Source organism: Thunnus thynnus, chromosome 19, assembly GCF_963924715.1.
Source record: "Thunnus thynnus chromosome 19, fThuThy2.1, whole genome shotgun sequence".
NCBI classification, from domain to species: Eukaryota; Metazoa; Chordata; class Actinopteri; order Scombriformes; family Scombridae; genus Thunnus; species Thunnus thynnus.
The window spans coordinates 17,724,503-17,746,055 of NC_089535.1; the positions used below are offsets into that span (position 1 = coordinate 17,724,503).

The window sequence follows — 21,553 nt, forward strand, 5'->3', positions numbered from 1 at the left end:
GTTAAGTTTCGGACTCATGGTGAGAAGTGTTGTTGCTGCCAATGCGTACCACCACAGTACTCACATTAGCATGTTTTCCAAGCACGGCCGGAAGCTGTGTGTTGAGGTCCAACACACGGGTTCTGGGGAAACAGTGGACCGCTGCATTGGTTCTGTGTGAGGGGAGCGAGAGCCCCCTAATGATGGAATCACCAATCACCATGGTGGAAGCAAGTGATGGTGGAGGGCAGGGTGCAGCGGAGAGATGGTTGTCAGTGGACGAGTCTGGGCTCAGCACGGTAAAATGGTTTTCTAGCCTGAGGACGAGATGGTAGGGGGATTTCCCTCTGTCTTTCCCGTCTGCCGCTGTCACCCACCTGTTTCCACTGATGTTCCCTTGGGCATGGTATGGAGCAGGAGCCCAATGAGTGGTCAGTGGTGGAAAATGTTCCTTGGCCAGTGTTTCCACACATGGCTCTTGACCTGAAAAGTTGATGCGAGGAGTGCCGGATTTTGTGCTCCCATGCCAGCTGATCCAGTTAAAACCGTGGATTTAAAAGTGTCCTGAAGTTTCGATGTCCCTAGCTCTGTCATTTGACGCAGTTTTATGTGCAAATCAATCAGCTTCTCCTACAGTTCTTTTATTTTATTGCATTTGGTGCAGATGAAATTTTCCGTAAAGTCCTCCACGCTGATGATTAAAAACATGCAACAGAGTTTGCATTTTTGGGCCCTCTTCCTCTCGGCTGTAGTTGGTGTCCACCTTAGAGCTGGAGTGCTATGTGTTAGGCTTAATCAGCATTGTGTGAACTTGTTTAGCAAGGGCTTGAATGTAACAGACGTTCATTTATATGTAAAAGTTCCACACTGCTGGTTGAAAACCACAAATAGTTGTTTCTACATTTCTACTATGTATAGATAAAATAAACAACTTCAGCTTGCAGGTGTTGGTAGCCATATTCAGGGCCCTATATACAGTTCTATACTTCATGTACAGACATTAGAATGGTAAGCACATTTTGCAAAATGTTGAACTTCTCCTTTAAATGTAACCTAGACTTCTAAAAAACTTTTTCAACTAAATCTATCATTGTTATAACCTTGATGTCTTTTGACTTGCAAATCAACCCACTTACTGGCTATTATGGCAGCTAGATGGTGGGAAGGATAAATACAGGGGGTGTACATACATATGTATATTTTCTCTCTCTTTAAAAGCATCTTTTGAATCACTAATAGCATCACTAGAAATGTCAGAAGAGAGAGATTAAATATCTGAAGAGAATCACAAAGCAATGCAGAAGAGTATAGATAATGATATAGAAAGGAACAAATGTTTTCACAGTCTAAACGAACAATAATAGAACAAGACACCGATAGTGGGGAAGGAGAGGTGAAGCACAAACGCAGAGAGGTGGGATGACAAGATGAGTGGAAGCATGAGCATGAGGGTTCACACGCAGATACGAGCTCACACATCAGCGCAGTTATCTCGGGTGACATTTATCAATGCCACCTCGCCTTGCTGGTTGTCTCCACAGCATCTTGGGAGAACTCTATCATCCCCCTCCCGCTGCCCTCCCTCTATCTCCCTACCCCTGCTCTCATCCATCCATCCATCCATCCATTCAAACGTCCACCCAGGCTTGGCCCAGAGTGACAGAGCCTGCAGATGAGTGAAGCGATGAGAGATGGAGATAGAGGGATGAAGGAGGGATGCAAGGACACCCTGGTCGTGCTGCTGCATATTGATGTTGAGTGTGTGTATACACGCACGCAACACACACACACGGTGTATGCAAATTACCAGCAACAAAACACAAGAAGGGGGTTGCTAAAAGGGAGCAGCTCATTAACCCAGCAGTTTTGGGGCCGGATGGATAAAATATTGAATTGCTAGTGTTCGTGTGTTTGTTGGGATGAAAGAAGCAGAATGCTGCAGCCGTTGGGTACAGCTAATGAGGTCAGATTGCTCAGGGGCAGCTGTGAGCAAGGGTCAAATGATGGAACAAAGGTCAAAACAATCCTCTGTAGGTCATATGACATATAGTGGCTGTAGCAGAGGACCAAAGTGCTCTGTTGAACTGCTCTTCTCCAAATTAATTAGTCCTATTACCCACAGTCACAGAGAGAAGGGGAGAGGGGTCCTGTTTTTTGTTCAGATTTTTCTCTCTTATTTCCCACCTATTGTTTGTGCAGTGGACCCATTATTCAGCGAAAATTGGATAAAAATTGTGTATTCTGCAACCAACCTCGATTTTCTTTATCATTTAATTTAGCTGTTATTATTAATATTTATAATCGATTGTTTAGTCTATCTAATGTCAGAAAATAGTGGAAAAAAGTGTCAGAGATTACCTTTACTTCAAAATAATGCTGTAATTTTGGCCTCTGGGAACATTTTTCTATATTTTCTGCCATTTTATCGATTTTAATGATTAATCTTATATTGATATGATTAATAACTTATTGATAATGAAAATAACTGTTGGTTGCAGTCCTAGCCCAAAATACAAAGATATTCAAATGATACATAAAGAGATTTAATAAGCAATCCTCCTCTTTAAGAAGCTAGCAAATGTTTGGCATTTGTGATTAATAAATGCCTTAAGGGATTAATCAATTATTAAAATAGTTGTTAATTCATTTTGTGTCAGCTATTTATTTGATTAAGTGACTAATTGTTTCAACAGTAATTCATGTGTTTTCTGTAAGGAACTGTGTCATCTTTGCTCTTTCTGTTTGTGTTGTATGTGTGTTTTTGCCAGGTATGATGCTGGGAGGTGGTTGCGGTAGAGAGCTGGCTCACTGGATCATACATGGCCGCCCTGAAAAGGATATGTACGGATATGACATCAGGTACATCTGTGCATACAAATCCTGTACATATATACATGCACATAAATATATATATATACATATAAATGTACAAAGATGTATGATCAGTCACAGTTATATCACAGGAAGTTGAATCCACTCTACAAAGCAGAAAATGGTTTTGAGCTTCTGATTGACATTTTATCAAAGAGCAAAAGGAACCCAGAGGACGAAGAAGTTTTAATGGAGTCTGAGTGATTGTGACTTTTAATGAGTGATAATCTTTTGAATTCCTCTCCCTCCCGTCTCAGGCGCTTCCATAACTCACTGACAGACAACCAACGCTGGATCAGAGAGAGGAGCCACGAGTCGTACGCTAAAAACTACTCTGTGGTATTCCCCTTTGATGAGCCACTGGCCAGCCGAAACATGAGGAAGGACCCTTTCCATCAGGTAGATGAGTTGTTTGATCTCCAGTGTAGACAGTTAAACGGGATTTTTCTTGAGCAGTTCAAGGAAACATCCCTAACAAGCTGCGTTTCCTCTGTGAGTTACTCAGACCGCTTTCAGCTATGGTTTGAGTCATTTATGCGAGGGCACCACAGGTTTAATTGGCAAAGAGATCTTGGTTGTTTTTTTTTTTGCTTCTGTACATGTAATATTTACTTAAAATTCAATAAAACAAGAATGAAATTTGAAACATTTTATAATATTGTACAACATTTTATATTTTTAAGGGAATATTGCTAAACTGGAAAATTTGTAAAAGCACAAATAATAATAACTTTATTATGTTGTATTATATTTGTACAGAACCTCATATATACAATGCAGCTCAAAGAGCTTTACATCAAATTGGTAAAAAATAAAAGACATTTAAAACATGTAAACAAATAAATTAGATGGTGGCAAACAAAGCATTTAAATACAACAGACAGTATAAAAGGAATTTCGAATTTCAAATAGGATTAAAAGGAATAACTGAACTTTCAGTAGCATTCAATAAGCACCATTGATAAAGACTACTTAAAAACAAGATTAAAAATGTTAGTTCTACAATGTTTTTAAAGGAATTTACAGATGTTACATGGTGGATATTTATGGGCAGGTTGTTCCACAGTTGTGGCCCATAATAAGAAAACGCTGCCTCTTTGTATGTCTTTGTCTTAACTGTCTGAACATTAAGTGCTGTAAAGTTTGATGACCCAAGGCAGCAGTTAGGAGTATAGAGGGAGAGACAGTCGATTGAATATGCAGATGCTAAACCATTCATAACCTTTTAAATCAGTAATAGAATTTTATATCAATTCTATAAGATACAAGAAACCAATGTAAAAATGCTAATATTGGTGTAATGTGCCTTCTTTTACTTGTTTTTGTTAAAGATCTCCTCCAGACAGGTATTAAGACATACAAAAATACTCTGCTTGGAGCAATAACATGTGTCTGCTATGTTCTTTTTTTCACAAAAAAAGTATAATTACCATGTTAAAATCCTTAAAATAGCATCTACTGATTCTCACACATTAAAATTTGAGAATCTATTAATATGTAAATATATTTAATCTCAGAAGTTTAACTACTGGACACAAGATGTCTCCTACTTCACTGAATGGTCCATTCTCAGTGTTTAGGCACAGGAGGCTTCAGGTTTCCACATCACACTTGCTTAAATTAAATATTGGACCAAGATTGGCTTCAAAACTAGTTGTGATGTCACAAATCCGACTCATAGGCCCACCCCTTAAAAATCAGATTTTCAATGAGCACAGAAAAAACTTTCCACTTTCAGCAGATAAATGTGTGTCTTCTAGTGTCAACATACATCATCCTGCACAGTGCAGCTGAAACATTCAACTGTAGGAACAAAAAGAAAAAAAACATTTTTGAGTGGAGGGGGAGTTCAGACTCTGACAGCTGCATTTTATATAAGCTTTTTTTTTTTTTTTTTTTTTGGGTAATCCGGTTAAAAGAGCATTACAGTAGTCTAGATGAGAAAACAGCAATGTGTAAATCAATTTCTTTGCATCAGGAAAAGCAAGATATTTTCTCCATGCACACATGGATGGACAAAGTAACAACACAAAACAAAAATCCTTTGTACAGTTATTGTGTCACATTGAAGGGTGTTCCTGTTATTTATTCCTGTCCTAAATATACATATAAACCCAGTATATAGTCTGTCTGCATCATATTTAACAAGTAAAGTTTGATCTAATATAATAAAACCTTTTTTCTCTGAGATGTCATGAGACCATATTCATATACTGTATATTTCACCTACCTCTGATAAACATTACGCACAACTTTGGCTTTACTCAGGCTCTTTTAGTTAGGTAAGCAGGGCTTTTACTTTCAGTGAAAAAGCGTGGGCAGCGTTTTGTATCTTTCAGGATTTAGATGGACGGATACCTTTTTGGCTTTTTAGCTGAAGGGAAAACATTCTGTATTGCAGAGGTTTGTTAACATGGATGGAAGCAGTTCACGTCTTTAAGTCATAGGAGCTTCTCTTCTTGCATATCACCTAACCGGTTATCTTTGATCACTTTCCATATTTTTTATGACTGGAGATTCAGACCTGTGTAACTCACTCCTTTTCTCTTTTACCTGTTTGATTTTTCTCTCCTTCAACCAATTATTCCAGTCCTTATTCTGTTTTGTTTCTACCCACAACCTTCACTCGTCTTTCTCTCATCCTGTATTCTCTCTTTTTGACATCCTCTCCAACACAATCTCCTCTTCTTTTCATCCTGCGGTTCATACATAATGTCTGTCCGTTTCTTCTTTTTCTACCTGTGGTTGCCACTGTCTTCCCTCTTGAAAACCCCCCTTCCTCCTGTCTTCTCCAGTCAAATCTAGAGCCAAATAGCTGATTCAGGTTTAGGCAGACAGCAGTTAGCAGTGCAACTTATCTCCAGCAGCTACATTTATCAATGCAATCCCTGCCAACGTGACAATAAATGATACACTTAGCTTCGGTAGCCTAGTCTCGGATGCCTTTCAGCCTCTCCTTAGCCCGACACAAACTCTTAATGGGCCCCACCGCCATATTTTATGCATTAATGACCCACTTAGCCTTGCTTTCCTGTTCCAGACTTCATTTACCTTTTAACTGCTGCAATTTCTACCACCGTTCATGCATGTAGGCATTCTTTCAAAATGGATTACTGTCACACAAATTGCATTAGCAATGTCGTCAATGTGTTTTGTTACTCATGTCTACTGCTTTCCTAGAGCTTATTTTATTTAGTTTCCTTGACACCTTTCATGCATAATTAACCAGTTTCCTGAAGGGCCTCTTAAAGACTTGAATGAATTAGTTTTTTTGTCAATGGTTTTTGTACTTTATTTTTATTACTAAAAAACAAGTGACAGTCATAAAAGAGGAAAATCAACAATACAATCTGAAATGAAAGAAACAATGTACTCTTTTTTCAGTACTTTGAGACACTTAATGTGCATAATCAGCAGCTCATTTGTATTTACTCCACATTTTTTCCTCACTTAGGAGTATCATTATGATCTCAATGAAGTTTTTTTGGTTTGTTTGGTGTTTCTGGTGACAAATGACACAACACATCACTATGTGCCATGGCCAATGCCAACTTTCCTCTCAGAAATGTTGATAAGCCAGTTGTCATTTGTAACTTCAGCCTTAAACATTTAATTATTGTTTGGCTTGTTTAAAGTGAGTCATTGTCATTACGCTGATGGACACTCTGTACAAGGCACCATAGTTAAATGTTACAGCATGCAGTGTTATTTTGAGGCCATTAGGCAGTCATGTCGTCAGCAGTCATACCAGCATGTACCCTGTTTATGCTGAATGACTGAAGCTAAGCAGGCATGAGTGTGGTTATTACTTGGATGGAAGACCTCCTGGGAAAATCCAAGTTGCTGCTGGAAGTGGTGTTGGTGGGCCAGTAGGGGGCAGTCTTCCCTCTGGTCCTAATAAAATCCCAAACATCCCAGTGCAGTGACAGGGACGCTGTGCTGTAGGAGATGCCGTCCTTTGGATGAGTCCATCTGGCCACCTAATCATCCCCTAGTGTAACTGGCTTAGTCACTATGTTTTCATGAACACTAATATTCCAATATTATTCCAAATATGACAATATTCCAAATTTGATACGGGTCATGTCAACAGCATATTCCTTTTGGCTATTCCGAATTTGGCATTATTCCGAATGTAGCATTTTTCAATTAAGACATGTGGGACATGCTGATATTTTTCGGATTTTAGGAGCATTCTTTGGACATGTATACAGGGTATTCGGAATATGTGTCTCAATTGGAGTTTTTACTGCAGGTTGCAACACATCATTTCGCCTGTTTACATTCAGCTCTGTGTGTTGTAAACAAACCAACTACGTACATCATGGGGGCGTTTTACGTATATAGTATGCACGGCTGCATGTAAATGAAAATATTAGTGGAATATTCATTTTTATTAGCCATGTAAATCGCTCAGTAGGAATATTGTCTTTTTCAGAATAAGGTAATAAGAGGTAATCATTGACCACGTTTACATGCACAAAAAACAGAATATTTTGTGCATGTAAACGTGGTCAATGATTACCTCCCCCTTGCTGCCATGCATCACCCAGGTGGGTGCTAACATTGGTGGTGGTTGAGGTGAGTTTCCCCCCTTCACTGTGAAATGCTTTAGGTATCAAGATGAAGCACTTTAAGAATGTAATCCATTACTATTATTATTATCATTATTATTATTATTATTATTATTATTATTATTAAATCTAAAACACTTCTTCAACAATTCTTGCTTTCATCACAACTTTCTCCAGCCAGCACAAAAGACCTTAATGTGCATGATAACATCATAATGTTGAGTTCCAGTACAATTATGGCACCAGATAAGCCAGACAGTATGGAGCACTGAAGAGACACAAATAACTGCTCTCAGGTAGACAGATGTAGCTAGAAGGAGAGCACAGTCCCTGTGAGACTGGGTCGGTCCAACCCTGCTAATCACTCGTCAAGGGCCATCACCTAGCAACTAGCCTCCCTACTATTGGAGAGCAGTGTAGACGTAGTGTAGGGGTAGCAGAGTGGAGAAGAAAAAAAACATCTAACAAAAAGTCTAATTATTGTGTTTTAAATGAGCTTTTATTCGCATACTGGCTCTTGCTCCTAATCATGACAACATGTATTATAGTTGAGAGGTACTTAAGGGGGTTGGTCAGCCAGAGAAGCAGTCCCTGCACAATAATGAGACTGTCTACTTTTAGGAAGCAATACGAGATTATTTCAGAGCACAAACAGGCCATCTCTGACACTGCTGCTCACACGTTTTCTCCACCTCGGTAGCACAGATGGTAAATATAGCTTGGTGTGGGAAGTTTGGCAAGAGCTAGCTCTCCTCCTAGCTGCCTGCTAGGAGGAGAGCATAGCACAACATACCTACCAACTGTGGGCGACTGTCAATTTTACAGTAACAAGTAGGATGGCGAGCAGTGAAACATCTTATTTCAACACCTCATGAAACACCTCATGAAATCATGCTAAAACAGGATTTTACCATCACTTCTCATGAATTACTCCAAGGTTAGATTGATTTTTAATATTTAGGCAAGTTCATTTATTGCTCTTTGTGACATACTGTCTTGGTTTAAAGCTACACTAATCATTCCTATTATATTAACAATGGAATTTGATTGTGTGTAATGTGAAAGTGGTTTGCTTGTAGTCCAAGACCACAGAGAATTATTATTGTTCCTCTCAGCTCTACGGAGTGTTTTAGCGTCTTTCAGCTCATTGTTTTGGTTCAACTTTACTGTAGACAGCTGCTACTGTACTGTAGACTACCTGCCCAGCACCAAATGGCACACAGACAAAATTAACGACTAGCTGGTGAACATCGTGGAGCAATTATCTGCTAAAGAGCCAGATATTTTTATCCAGAGGAGTTGGTGGAGACCAAAACAGAGCTAAAAAGAGAGTGAATATTGGATTTATATTCAGTGCTTGCCAGATATATAAATATGCAACTGTTTGCTAGCAAAATCTACATAACAACTAGGTGATAATAAGGTAATAAGGTGACAAAATGTCAATGTTGTAGTTATAGCTTGTTCTCCAGCCCCCAAGTAGCCACAAACATTAATAGTGCTACTTTAAATACTCAAAAACAGCAGTCAAAATGCCCTTACGCAAGATATTTAATCAATGAATGTGTTCATTTCTCTTCATAGGAAGTTATTTTGCTGAATATAAGAATACATTTATGACTATATAATTTTGTTAATATATGTTGTTAATTAAAATAAGAAAAAAAACATCCCTATTTCTTACTTCCAACAGATGTTTTTTCATGCAGTCATTCCAAAGTAAACACTGGTCACCATTCTCAGCTGTTTTCCCTTGTGCTGATTTCATCTTTCTATGTTTGTCCATGTTTGTTTGTTTGTTTGTTTGTGTGTGTGATTGTTTGTTTCAGGTGCTGACGGAGCAGGGCTGTGTGTTCCAGGAGAGACATGGCTGGGAGAGACCTGGCTGGTTCAACACAGGCGGGCCCGCTCCTGTGAGACACACACACTAAAGCCCTGAATATACTCCCAACTGAACATGCACACGGACACTACTACGCGTTGTGTAAACAACACGTAGTAGTTCTGTTTATAATACTTTCTGAAGTCCGCTTGGAGGATGCGTTCCACACGTGCAGTAGATCAGCATCTATTGATTGTAGTGTAGTGGCCATGCAGTCACAACAAATTGGAGGTATGCAGATGTCTGCACAGTACACCTTTAATGATGAAATTTACATCACATGGACCCTAGTGGATCCTTGCATACTTGCAGATGCAGAAAGTATAACACCAGCTTTACACTGCACACAAGCACGTGCATGGCAATGATTTATTTATACCCACATATTGACAAAAGGCATTTGGAAGACAAACAATTAAGATGGGATTTGTCCATCAGGCTTGCTGGATAAGCAACTTACTGCCAATAATGGACGACGCTGACACAGTATCTGGCCCAGTGCTTTGTCCTTCTCTGTGCTTGGGAGACAGTGGTGATTAATTAGCCTCTAACAACTTGTTTGTCTGTGTTACTGCAAAGGTTAAAGACTATGATTACTATGGGGCCTATGACATTAAGAAGAATGTCAACTACAAATACAACGACCTGCTGGGCAAAGAATACACTTTTGACTTCCCTCCACATCATGAAGTGGTAAGATCCAAAGTGTAAAAGTGTGTGTATGTGTGAAAATGAGCATTATTTAATAGAAAAGTGTTATTAAATTATATGCAACTTTCATCAGAAAACTACAGGCCAAAAAGACTCAGGGCGGCCAGATGAGTATGAACACTTTTTGGAGGCTTCCATTAGGAAATGAAATATGTGTGCTCATGGGAAATAACAACAGACATTGATGATAATACAGTCAGTCAGTTTTATGGTGCAAAAATGTGTTTTAGGAAGAGCAAACTACCTCAGCAGCTCAGGGAGTGACCAACCTTGATGTCAAAACCTCTCTATTAGTTTTCCGATCATTTCACGACTGTGATGAATGCTGCCTCCAAGGATCTGGCTCCATAGATATGCAGTCATCTTAGAAATGTCATTTTTGACTGTTGGGTGCTACCAGAGGACCGATTTTTATTTAATGTCAGGGTCTGTGCTCATTAAATGTGTTTGTTGTGCTTTTTTAAATGCAGATTAAGAGTGAGTGCCTCTCATGTAGACACGGTGTGGCTGTGTTTGACATGTCCTACTTTGGAAAGTTCTATCTCACTGGACCAGATGCCAAGAAGGCAGCTGATTGGCTGTTCACTGCTGATGTCAACAAGAAGCCAGGTCAGTCTGACTGCACACGCACGCACAAATGCACAGATACAGACAGATGGGAGAAAACATTGACAGAGTGAACACGGCAGATACATGGATAGAGGCACTAAACAAGATGCCAACACACAAGCAAAACAGTCCACTCTTCCTCCATCCTTCATAACTTTTCTAAATCAGCGAACTGACAGATACACCTTCTTTCTGCAGTGACAGGTGTGTACAGATGTAAAACTGGGCAGAGCTCCAAAATGCCCTGGATATTCCTTTCTCCATTTTCATCACATTCCTACTTATTACTGTCTTTTTTTGATGCTGAACAGGATACATTGCCTTTGTGTTGTGATGTGCACTTTGTAAAGAAACGGGAGAAGTGCAACCAAGAGTTCTGAAAAAGTCTGTCAAGTTCTGACAAAAATGCCAGGACCAGTATTTTCCAGATTCAGGCCCCTTTGTGTAGGATTTGAACATTTCTGACTTTGGCGAATCCCAGTGGTACCCACCCCAATTGTCTCATTTTGGACCAATAAAAACTCATGCTGTCAGAATCATTTGAAAGATAATCCCTTGAAAACTTTACACAGTGGGACATTTAAAGGAAAACTCCACATTAAGGAGAAACTCTCAGCTTGCAAAAACAGTTGTATAATGTCTTCTGTGTTACAAACTGGAGCTTTGGAGTTTGAAAGATGCTATTGGTTACATTATGGGAAATGTAGGATCCAACTATTTTAAAGCCTGGTTCATACTAGGGACTTAAAAGAGGGATATCTTGGTCTCTGCTTCATCGATTTTGACCATTTTTTCATGTATCTCTTGTGAGTGCCCAGACTTAAAGGATATGGCTGGTGATTTTCTATATTTTTCTTATTGTCAACAAATCTCATGTGTAGAGCCGAACCAGCAATGAACTCATCCATCCTTCTTAGAAGTATATAAACCTAATATACTGTATTCCTCTGTGCCGTAGACTTCCGTCGTTGTCCAAAACTATTAAAAACATGTCATGAGCCACACAGTTGCACTGGGTGACATGTTCATTTGCTGCAAAGAGTTTTGGGCACGGTAGTTTGTACAGAAAAGTCTCCAAAGACTAATAACAGCGATTATGTTTTCAGTCTCCAGAGACTTGTTCTGTGTAAGGGTGCATGCACAGGAATACAGTTTTGTTTACAGAGCTTTGCTAGCCTGTTGTGCTACATGACGCAACATTGACATGTTTTTAATAGTTTTTGGACAACAACAGAGGTCTATGACACAGAGGAAGACGATGTAGGATGAGTTCATTGTTGGTTTTGCTCTGCACATGAGATTTCTTGACAACAAGAAGAATATAGAAAATCGCAGCCTTATCCTTTGAGCTGGCACAGCTAGTGTTAAAAACACACCACACTACCTGCAAATGCAATATTTTATTTTCTGTAGCTTGTTTACTGATCTTTTGTACCACTACTTACACTCTAATATCCTCCCCAATTATGACAACCAGGTCTCACCCCATCTACGAAGATAGCCTCTCAAAAACTCGGCCATTTTGACCCGGTAGATGACACATCATCCAATCTTGCTCTCTCTTTGTCTTGTCTATTACTCTTGCTCCCAGTTCTCAATATAATTCAAGAGGTCACACTTGGCAGTCTCAGCAGGCCGACTTAGGCTTCACTTACACATTCAAACACTGTTTTCTGTAATGCCAGTGAAACTGTAACATCAATCATTCGTTCAGATGAGAGATGACTGATGGACAGTCACATGTTAGCATGTCACTGCAACGTTCGGCTCCTTTGGCCGATAGATGACAGACACGTTATCATTTTATGTCTCTTGTAATTAGACACAGACATCATTCATCACAAGATTATTTTGATGATGTTCTTGTTGTGAATATCTCTCTTTGTGATGTTCTCAGCAATCATTACAGTTTTAATGGGGTTCATATTTCAGTCGTTTCCTTGGTAACTACTTCACAATAAGAAGAGGTTCATATGTCTTCAGTGTGAGTGTATTCCCTCGAGACAGAGATTGATAATGATTGCCCACAAAAATAACAGTTATGAATTTACAGTATGTGTAAATACACTTGAGTTTAACACAGTCATACATAATCTTACAAACTGGATTATTCACAAAGAAACAAACCAGACTGACCTCAGATTTGGGTTCATTTTTTTTTTTGTACTGAGATTTCTGTCGGCTTGGTTCCACAAGGCTGCACACTTTAAATTGGCCTGCAAAATATGCCAGGAGAATTAATTGCGTATGTGTGTGTTTCAGGGTCCACTGTGTATACCTGCATGCTGAATAAGAGAGGAGGGGCGGAGGCTGACCTGACAGTGAGCAGGCTGGAGTCTGGCGCTGCCAACCTTCCACTGGCACCAGAATCTAATGGTGAGAAAGTGTGAAGTGTGTTTGTGTGTGTGTGTCATTTTTATCATTCTGTCATATCTGTCTCCTGTATTGTTTTATCCATTGCTCTCTCTCTCTTGTTTTATCTCATCTATAATTCTGTTCTTCTATTTATCTTTCCATCGCTATGGTGTTTTGTCATTTTAACTGTTATATTTTATCTGTTGCTGGATATGTCTGTCACTCCGTTGTATCTTTCTTATTTAAGATGTATTGTTGTCTTCCTCTGCTCTATTTATTGCTCTGTCTCCCAGTCTATCTATCAATACTGTATGTCTGTAATATTTAGCTTTCTATTCTTATACCTGTTGTTATTATTATTCTGTTGTCTGGTTCTATCATTTTATCCATCACTGTCATTCGTTGTAATGTTCTGTTCTGTAATTCAATATATCCTTGTCATTCTATCTTTAGAAATCTATCCTTCAATCACAGTTGTTGTTCTGCTGTATGCATCTATTGTTGTGTTTCTCACTCAGTTGTTTTGCATACTTTTCTATATATGTCCCCGCCACCACATTTTTTTTTTCAAATGAGTCTGCAGAAGAAAAAAACTGAAGAAATTGCAAGAACGTTTTTATATTTGGCTGATGTGGGAAAAGTTGGCATATTGAAAAATGACAAAGCATTATATTAAGTAGCTGTACATGCCTCCGTCCTACCAGAAAGACCTAAAAATAAAGAATAAAAGAACGGGGGTGTCAAGGGTGTACTGAACTCCAATGTCCTCAGTTTGTTGAATGTCATTCCCATCTGTATCATAATAGCGACTGATTAATAACACAAAAGGGTACAGATGGATCAGGAGACAAAGTCCTTTATTGAAAATGCCGTCTTGGGTTGGAAACAGCAATGAAATGCTATTATGTTACTGGGCTTTTATTTACCTCTACTGCAAAGAGAACCAGGCCTTTATTCGACTACTTGCTTTTACAAACAAAATTTCAAAAATACTCTTAAAACTTGCACATCATTTTAAATTTAAACATAACCCCTGCCGTTTTATCAGTACAAATGTATGCACTGTGTCCGTATTGAACAGTTTCTTATTCTACATATTTCTCTCTATCCTCACTCCGTTTTACTCCCCTCATCACTATCTGTTTTTTCTCTCCTCTCTCCTCCTTCACCCCAGGTGATGCGTACTACCTGGCCATTGGAGGTGGTGTAGCAGAGCACAACTGGAACCACATTAGAACAACTCTTCAGGACCAAGGCTTCCGCTGCCAGCTGACAGACCACTCTGAGGATATGGGGATGATCAGCATCCAGGGACCCAAGAGGTGAGGAATTAAAGAAAGAAGGAGGGAGAGAGAGAAGAGGGTTGTGAATTATTTGGGACATTGTCATGATTTATATACAGGTGAGAAAGGACAAAATATGGGAGTGAGGGCAAAGAGCAGAGAAGAGGAGAGGAGAAAAAAGGAGGTAACTGATTGACTGATGTCTAAGGACACACAGGTTATGATTCACATCCTGGACACAAGAGATGGGGAAAAATTAGCAGTTTGATCAATAAGAGGAGAGCAGGTTAAGTGGCTATTCTTGAGAGTTTGCCATAGACATAAGTGGTGAGTGCAGTTAATCCTGCAATTGAATGCAGCCATTGTTTGTTTCATGATGCTATAAACCCTGCAAAGAGAGATAATCATACAGATCTCTATCTCAACAACAATTAACACCTTGAGGTCCATGGATTTAAAAAGGTGTACCTAGCATGACCTGAAATCTAGAAGGACCTGTTCAATGTGTTCATTTAAAAACATATGAAGCCTCATGGAGACTGGATCCCAGCCTGAATGACTCCAGCGTGACTTGTTTCTGAATGAACGTCTGGTGGAATCAATGCAATTTTTCAAACCTAGTGGTTCAAACAGACCAGAATTTTAAAAAACTGATCTCTGGACCCATCTATCAACTTTGGCTTTTTCAAATAACATTTTTGTAGTAAGGTAGCATTATTATTGGATTAATATATAATTATTATAGTATAACTGTAACCTCATTTAGATCAAATCAACTATATATATATATATATATATATATATATATATATATATATATATATATATATATATATATATATATATATATATATATATATATATATATACATATATATATATATAGAATCAGATGGTGGGAGGAAGAGAATTCCATAGTTTTGGGGCAGCAATAGAGAAAGCTCTGTCCCCAATAGAGAAAGCTCTGTCCCCATAACACTTTGTCCTGGATCTTGGGACAGACAGAAGTCTTTGGTCAGACAGTCTCAGTTCTCTGACAGTGATATGGGGACAGGAGTTCTGTAATGTAAGAGGGGGCAAAACCATTTAACACCTTGTAAACAAACGCCAGGATTTTAAAATCAATTCTGTAGCTAAAAGGCAGTGATATGGTGTGATATGTTCCCTCTTTTTTGACCTTGTCAAAACTCTTGCTGCTGCATCTTGAACTAGACGTGAGAGAGACATGATAAGCAAGGCTGAGTGATACCAAAATATAATGAGTTGCAATAATCAAGGCGGGAAAATGTGAAGGCATGGATGGCTTTCTCCAGGTCAGAAATACAGAGAATTGATCTGAGTTTGGAGATGAAACGGTGCTGCGTGAAACTTAATTTTACAACCTGATTGATTTGTTTGTCAAACTTCAATCCTGAATTGAAAATGACTCCAAGATTTTTTGCATGTGATTTAAAAGAAGGAGCCATTGGGCCAAGATGAGGAGATGTAATGTTGGTTAAATGCTGTGGTCCAAATAAAATAACATTTTTATTCTCATTAAGCTGAGGTCATTTAGTTTTTTGCAGTTATTAGGCTCTAGGGGGAGGTAGATCTGTGTGTCATCCGCATAACACTGAAAATAAATGGGTTTTTTTTAATAACGTGACCAAACGGAAGCAAATAGATGGAGAACAGGATTGGACTAAGAATGGAGCCTTTTGGGACACCACAGGACATGGGGGCAGTGGAAGATGGATAGTTGCTAATAGAGACACTGAAGGATCTGTTGAACAAATATGAAGAGAACCAGTTTAATGCAGAACCAGGGACCCCCACCCGTTGGTTTAACCTGTGAATAAGAAGTGAATGATCTACTGTGTCAAAGGCTGCAGTTAGATCTAAGAGCAAAAGGACAGAACAGTTACCTGAGTCAGCAGCTAGAAGGAGGTCAATGGTAGATTCTCAGTAATGCAGATTCAATACTGTGAAGAGCTCTGAAGCCAGATTGGAATTTTTCAAAAATGCAGTTTTGAGCCAGATGGGACAACAGTTGATTAAAAACTACTTTTTCAAGGCTTTTAGAAAGAAAAGGGAGTTTGGAGATTGGTCTGTAATTATTGAAGACTGAAGGGTCTAGATTCTGTTTTTTTATAAGTGGCTGGACTGCTGCATGTTTGAAAGATTGGGGAACATGGCTGGTTTCCAGGGAGCTATTGATAAATGAAAGAATGCTGGGGCCAATGGTGCCAATAACTTCTTTGAAGAGTTTAGTTGTAATAATGTCGAGAGAACAGGTGGAGGTCTTCATAGAAGAAATAATATGACAAATTTGTGGTAAAGTGATGGACTTAAGGGAATTTAGAACTGCAGTGTTCTCAGAGCAGATGGATATGCTATTTCCATAGGGAATAATACCACCTTTGATGTCAAGTACTTTGTCTGTAAAGCAGTTTAGGAAGTCCTCACATTTAGAGACAGACGCTTCTAAATAGGAGGTGGGAGTGGGGGAGGTGATAGACTTCAACACACTAAAAAGTACCCTGGGATTATGACAGTTTTTGTCAGTAAGATTAGAAAAGTATTGAGCCCTAGCGTTTTTGACAGCCAGCTGGTATTTATCCAAGAGATCCCTCAGAATTTGAAATGAGATCTGCAATTTATTCCGCTTCCACCTCCGCTCTGCCCTTCTGCATGCTCTCCTTATTTCTCTGATATTACTGTTATTAAGCCACGATGAGGCCAAAGGCTTCCATATTTTAGTTCTGACCGGTGCAACAGAGTCAAGGGTGGCCGACACAGTACTATTAAAAAGTGAGACAAGTTCCTCTGTGCTTGCATGGGATGGATGGTGGTGGGAGCCTCTCTATAGGCTTCTGCAAACCAAGTGGCAGTGGAAGAATTTAGGATGCAGGAGCAAAGAAGTGTAGGGCGGACATGAAAAGCATGTGGCAAATTGAGATCAGATTGGTGAAAATCTTCTATCACAGGGTTGGAGATAGAGAGACCTGAGGAGAGAACAAAATCTAGGGTGTGTCCTTTAACATGGGTTGGGCTATTCACAGATTGTTGGAAACCAAAGGATTCAAGTAATACTGGTGGCAAATTCGAGGCCTTTCAACAATAAATTCTTCTCTTTTGAATCTCAGAGTTGAAATATGATATTGTGAAGTGAAAACTAGAAAAAGAGCTTTGCACACAGCATTTACAGTACTGCAGGACTAGAGGTGCTGGCAGCTGCAGTGATATTAGAGTGTAGGTTGTTGCATCAACTATATATAATAAAAAGGAATCCTATAGAATCACATCTCTTCGCCTGCATCATCTCCCACGCTGACTCCCCAGTTTAAACACAATATCAACTTTTAAGGACTGCACGTCAAAAAATGTATACCGGGTCTCATGAAATTATACAGTTTAGCAGGGATTTTAAAAAAGCAGCTCTTATGTGAACAGAGATGTACGTGGGGAAAAACCACTGACGGCAATCTGCTGTATAAACGGGTCAAACGCAGGATTCGTGTGTGATTTGTTTGAAGCTCTTGAAAAGATCTTGCTCTTGCGTCTATTATGTCCTATTATTATGCATCTGTTATTATGCCCTGATCTTGCTGAACTTCTCGCTGAATTAAAAAATTTGCTGACTGATGATATTCAACAGCTTTCATTGTGCGGCTCACTGGAACTGTTGTTAAATGTCTGGACCTGGTTTGGGTTGGGTAGGGTTTGATCCTAGTGGTTCCAGGATCTGGAGAGGAAGTGTTCACTCTTTAAAATCCATTACTTCTCTAAGTAGACTTGTGTAATCAAACAACTGTTTAAATTATATTTGAAAATACATCTAGCAATACCTCTGGTCTCATTATGTTTTTAAAAAAAAACACTGTTAACAAAAGTGACAATTATATTTGCAGGATATCATGTTTCTCTGGATTTTACTCTCTTTTCCTAATTAATTTCTTCACAGACATCTTTATTTTTCTCTGCTTTTCAATACCAACTCCGGGTTTCTGACCTTTTTCTTCACTGAAAGAGAAAAGTAGCTTCTTTTGTGTTTTTCAGGAAATTGCTATAACTGAACATTCGAGTGAAAATGTATTCCTCTTTTTACCCGCATCCATCAGAACCATCATCTATTGATTTCTTCATCTAAGGATTAGAATTCGTGTACTGCACAGGTGAAAACGTTCCTGCACATTCGGACACAGGAGTTAGTCCGAGCTTGTCACGTTCTTCTTGCTTCCTACAGTTTTCCTTTTGTTCCTCACTCAAACAGCAAGTCAGGGCACCTTTACCTCTTACAGATCTCATTCTCTGAACTCCTCTTCTATCTTCTCCTCCCCTCTCACCTCCTCTCCTCCCCACCTCGCCACCCCTCTGTCTTTGTTCCTCCCCCTTACCGGCAGCAGGGTTAGGCCACTCTGTTCTCTGTGTGGGCTGTGTCGATTTCTTCTCCTTGAGGCTTTTCTCATCTTCTGTTCTCCCAAGTTTCTTTTCTCTCGGTCTTCTTGTCTCTGCAGATCTTATCTGGCTCGTTCTAACTCTCCTCTCCTCTCTCCTCCCTTGATGCTCAATCGCCTATTCTCAGTGTCGCCTTCCCTTTTACAAAGTTTTCTATTCCATGCTGTTATTGCTTACGTCAAAGCAGAAACTCGGTGCGTCACTGACAGCAGTAGCCCATTATGCTGCATCTCTCTGTGAGCGTGTATGTGTTTGATTATAGAAACACACACACAATAGAATGTTGTATTATGGGGCTTATTGAGTTTTCTTGAGCATCCAAAGTGCGCTCAGCTTGTGAGTGCCTGTCTGTTTTTGCATTTGTGGATGTTTCCGTGTGTGTGTGTGTGTCAAAAATATAAACAAGATTGGCATCTGTATTGCCTCCCTCTGCACAACGCCATATATGAAGAATTGCAGCAAATCAACCCTCCAGTGCTTGGCTTTTGTTTTCTCACAATGCAAATTGATCTCTTTAAAGCTCAAGGAGAGAGAAAATTACAGCGTTTGTGGAAATGGAAATGTGTTATGGTCTGTGTTTTCCCTCCCAGAGATGTCGCATTCGAATTCTGCAGAGAGGGGAGTCACCGAATTCGCAGGTTCTGTCAAAAAGCTTGGCAGTGCGTTCCAAAGGGTGAAAATGGTGCTCGGTCTGCTTTGTAATTATGAAGCGTATTTTTAATATATGAAATTATGTGATATCCTGTAAGAGAGCCGTGTGTGTTTGTGAAAAGCATCCTCTAATCCACAGCTGAGAGCCACAGTTAAGTGGCAAGTCAGACAAACAAATTGGTGGTTGTAAGACCCCCACACACACAGCACACACGCACACACACACATACACAGAAATAGAGCCATTCACTGATTATATATAGCTAATTGGCCTTGCTCTTGGGCTCTTGAGTTCAGTGAACAAAGCGTTGCTTAAGGGAGGATAGAAATTGGAGGACAGCCTGGAGAAAATATCCGTCTGTGTATCATAGGAGCACAAACATGCATGCCTGCACACATGAGTATATTCAAGAATGCACACATCCAAGTACAACCACATCGATTGCATTTTTTAAAAAAAACCTACACAGATACACAACCATACACACACAAACATAACCCGAGCCCCTCCTCAAATATCTTCAACCCTGGCTTCCTGCCACTCTGTTGCAAAAAATATCTTCCAGGAACGGCCTCATGCATTGTATTCTCTACCTGCCCACTCACAAACATGCAAGTGTACAAGTAGCAAAGTAAGCTAAACTTAGTCCTTTTTTTTTTCTGTTGACTCATCCTTATGTAATATTGATTTTTAGTGTGTGCGAGTTTGTGGGAGAAGGAGAGACGGTACATCTCTACAAAGATCATCACTTGTACTACTGTAGTTTTCTGGGGATTGAGTGTTACATTTTTTCTAAAGTTTAGTAATTAACCACCACAATGAAATGTATTTTTATCGAAGAAATATGGCAAATTTTCTGATAATTCCAGTATTATTTATGTTGGTGGCAAACAAACAAATGTAGAGATTTAAGTATGTCACACAGATGCATATGTGAAATATACAGCACTGACTGACTGTGTTTTCTTTTGCTGTGCAGTCGAGAGGTACTTCAGGAGGTGTTGGACACAGACTTGAGCAATGAAGCTTTCCCTTTCTCTACCCACAAAGTTGTTAATGCAGCAGGGCATCAGGTGAGAACACACACATACACACACACACACACTCTCTCTCTAATTTCTACAGTAATTGGATGTGGTACATTTGTCAGCTTCAAAATAACCCTGTCAGTGTGAGTTAAATAAAAAATGCAGTTAATTGAAAAAAATACTTCTATATGCAAATAACATGCTGTGGAGTGAAACTGGTTTATTATTTCAAAGAGACTTTAGACTGTGTGTGTGTGTGTGTGTGTGTGTGTGTGTGTGTGTGTGTGTGTGTGTGTGTGTGTGAGACAGATGGCATGTCTCAAGGCATCCTTGTGACTTACTTAGATGTCAAGTCTGTCCACATTTTTTTGTTTTTCTCCACCTCTTTTCGCCTTCTATCTCTTTCGACTTCTGTCCCCGAGGTCTAGAAGCTCATAACTGAAAATAAAGTTTATAGTGTGTTGTTTACAAGCACTGGAAAAATCATATATTTATACTTAGCTGTATTTTTCATCCAATTCTCAAACAACAATGCTGCAAGGCGTGCTGCCTGTAGCTCTGGAGATGACCTCTACACTGAGTCTGGCCTCAGATCAAAACGAGCGTGTCGTACCGGCACATGCAGCGACACATATGTCCACACACACTTGTTCAGTTGTTGTTGCTCTTGCATGAATTATGCAACGCACCAGTGATTGCAGACAGCATCTTCTCACTGCTCGGCAGGAGTGCCTGTGCATATGCGTGTGTGCGTCTGTGTGTGTTGCTTGTGCTATGTTCCAGCTGGTAACTGGCCTTGTCTGGGTGACATTTTAATGGCTGCACTGCTGAGAGAACAGAGCTCTCTCTCTGCCCTCTGCTCCCCTCAAAGCTCATTAGATTCTCTCTCTCTCTCCGTCTCTCTCCATTTTTCTAACTCGCCAGATGAAGCGAGTGTGCTGGCATGCCTGTTAGGTCGCATGAATTCATGTTTATATGCATTTCTGTTCTCACATGTGCTTGTGTCCGTGTTATGCGTGTCTGTGTTTGATGCTCGCCCGGTAAATGTGAGTGACAGTGTGCATGAAGCATGCATGCGTTTCTGTGTGTTTTAAGTTTGTCACTTGTGTATCTGGTGGAGTGCGTGTTGTGAATATGCGCAGGTCTACATGTACTGTCATCCCCAGAGTTTC

The 21,553-nt window shown here is 39.6% G+C and overlaps 1 protein-coding gene across 1 annotated transcript in view; it reads left to right on the forward strand.

Moving 5' to 3' along the window:
- sardh (sarcosine dehydrogenase) overlaps positions 1-21,553 on the forward strand; it is a 50,496-nt gene that overhangs the window by 21,236 nt on the left and 7,707 nt on the right. The window contains exons 11-18 of the mRNA XM_067573620.1: positions 2,748-2,838; positions 3,108-3,249; positions 9,254-9,337; positions 9,886-9,999; positions 10,488-10,626; positions 12,889-13,002; positions 14,156-14,303; positions 20,333-20,426. Coding sequence (XP_067429721.1) covers positions 2,748-2,838; positions 3,108-3,249; positions 9,254-9,337; positions 9,886-9,999; positions 10,488-10,626; positions 12,889-13,002; positions 14,156-14,303; positions 20,333-20,426 — 926 coding nt within the window. The remainder of the gene's footprint in view (positions 1-2,747; positions 2,839-3,107; positions 3,250-9,253; positions 9,338-9,885; positions 10,000-10,487; positions 10,627-12,888; positions 13,003-14,155; positions 14,304-20,332; positions 20,427-21,553) is intronic.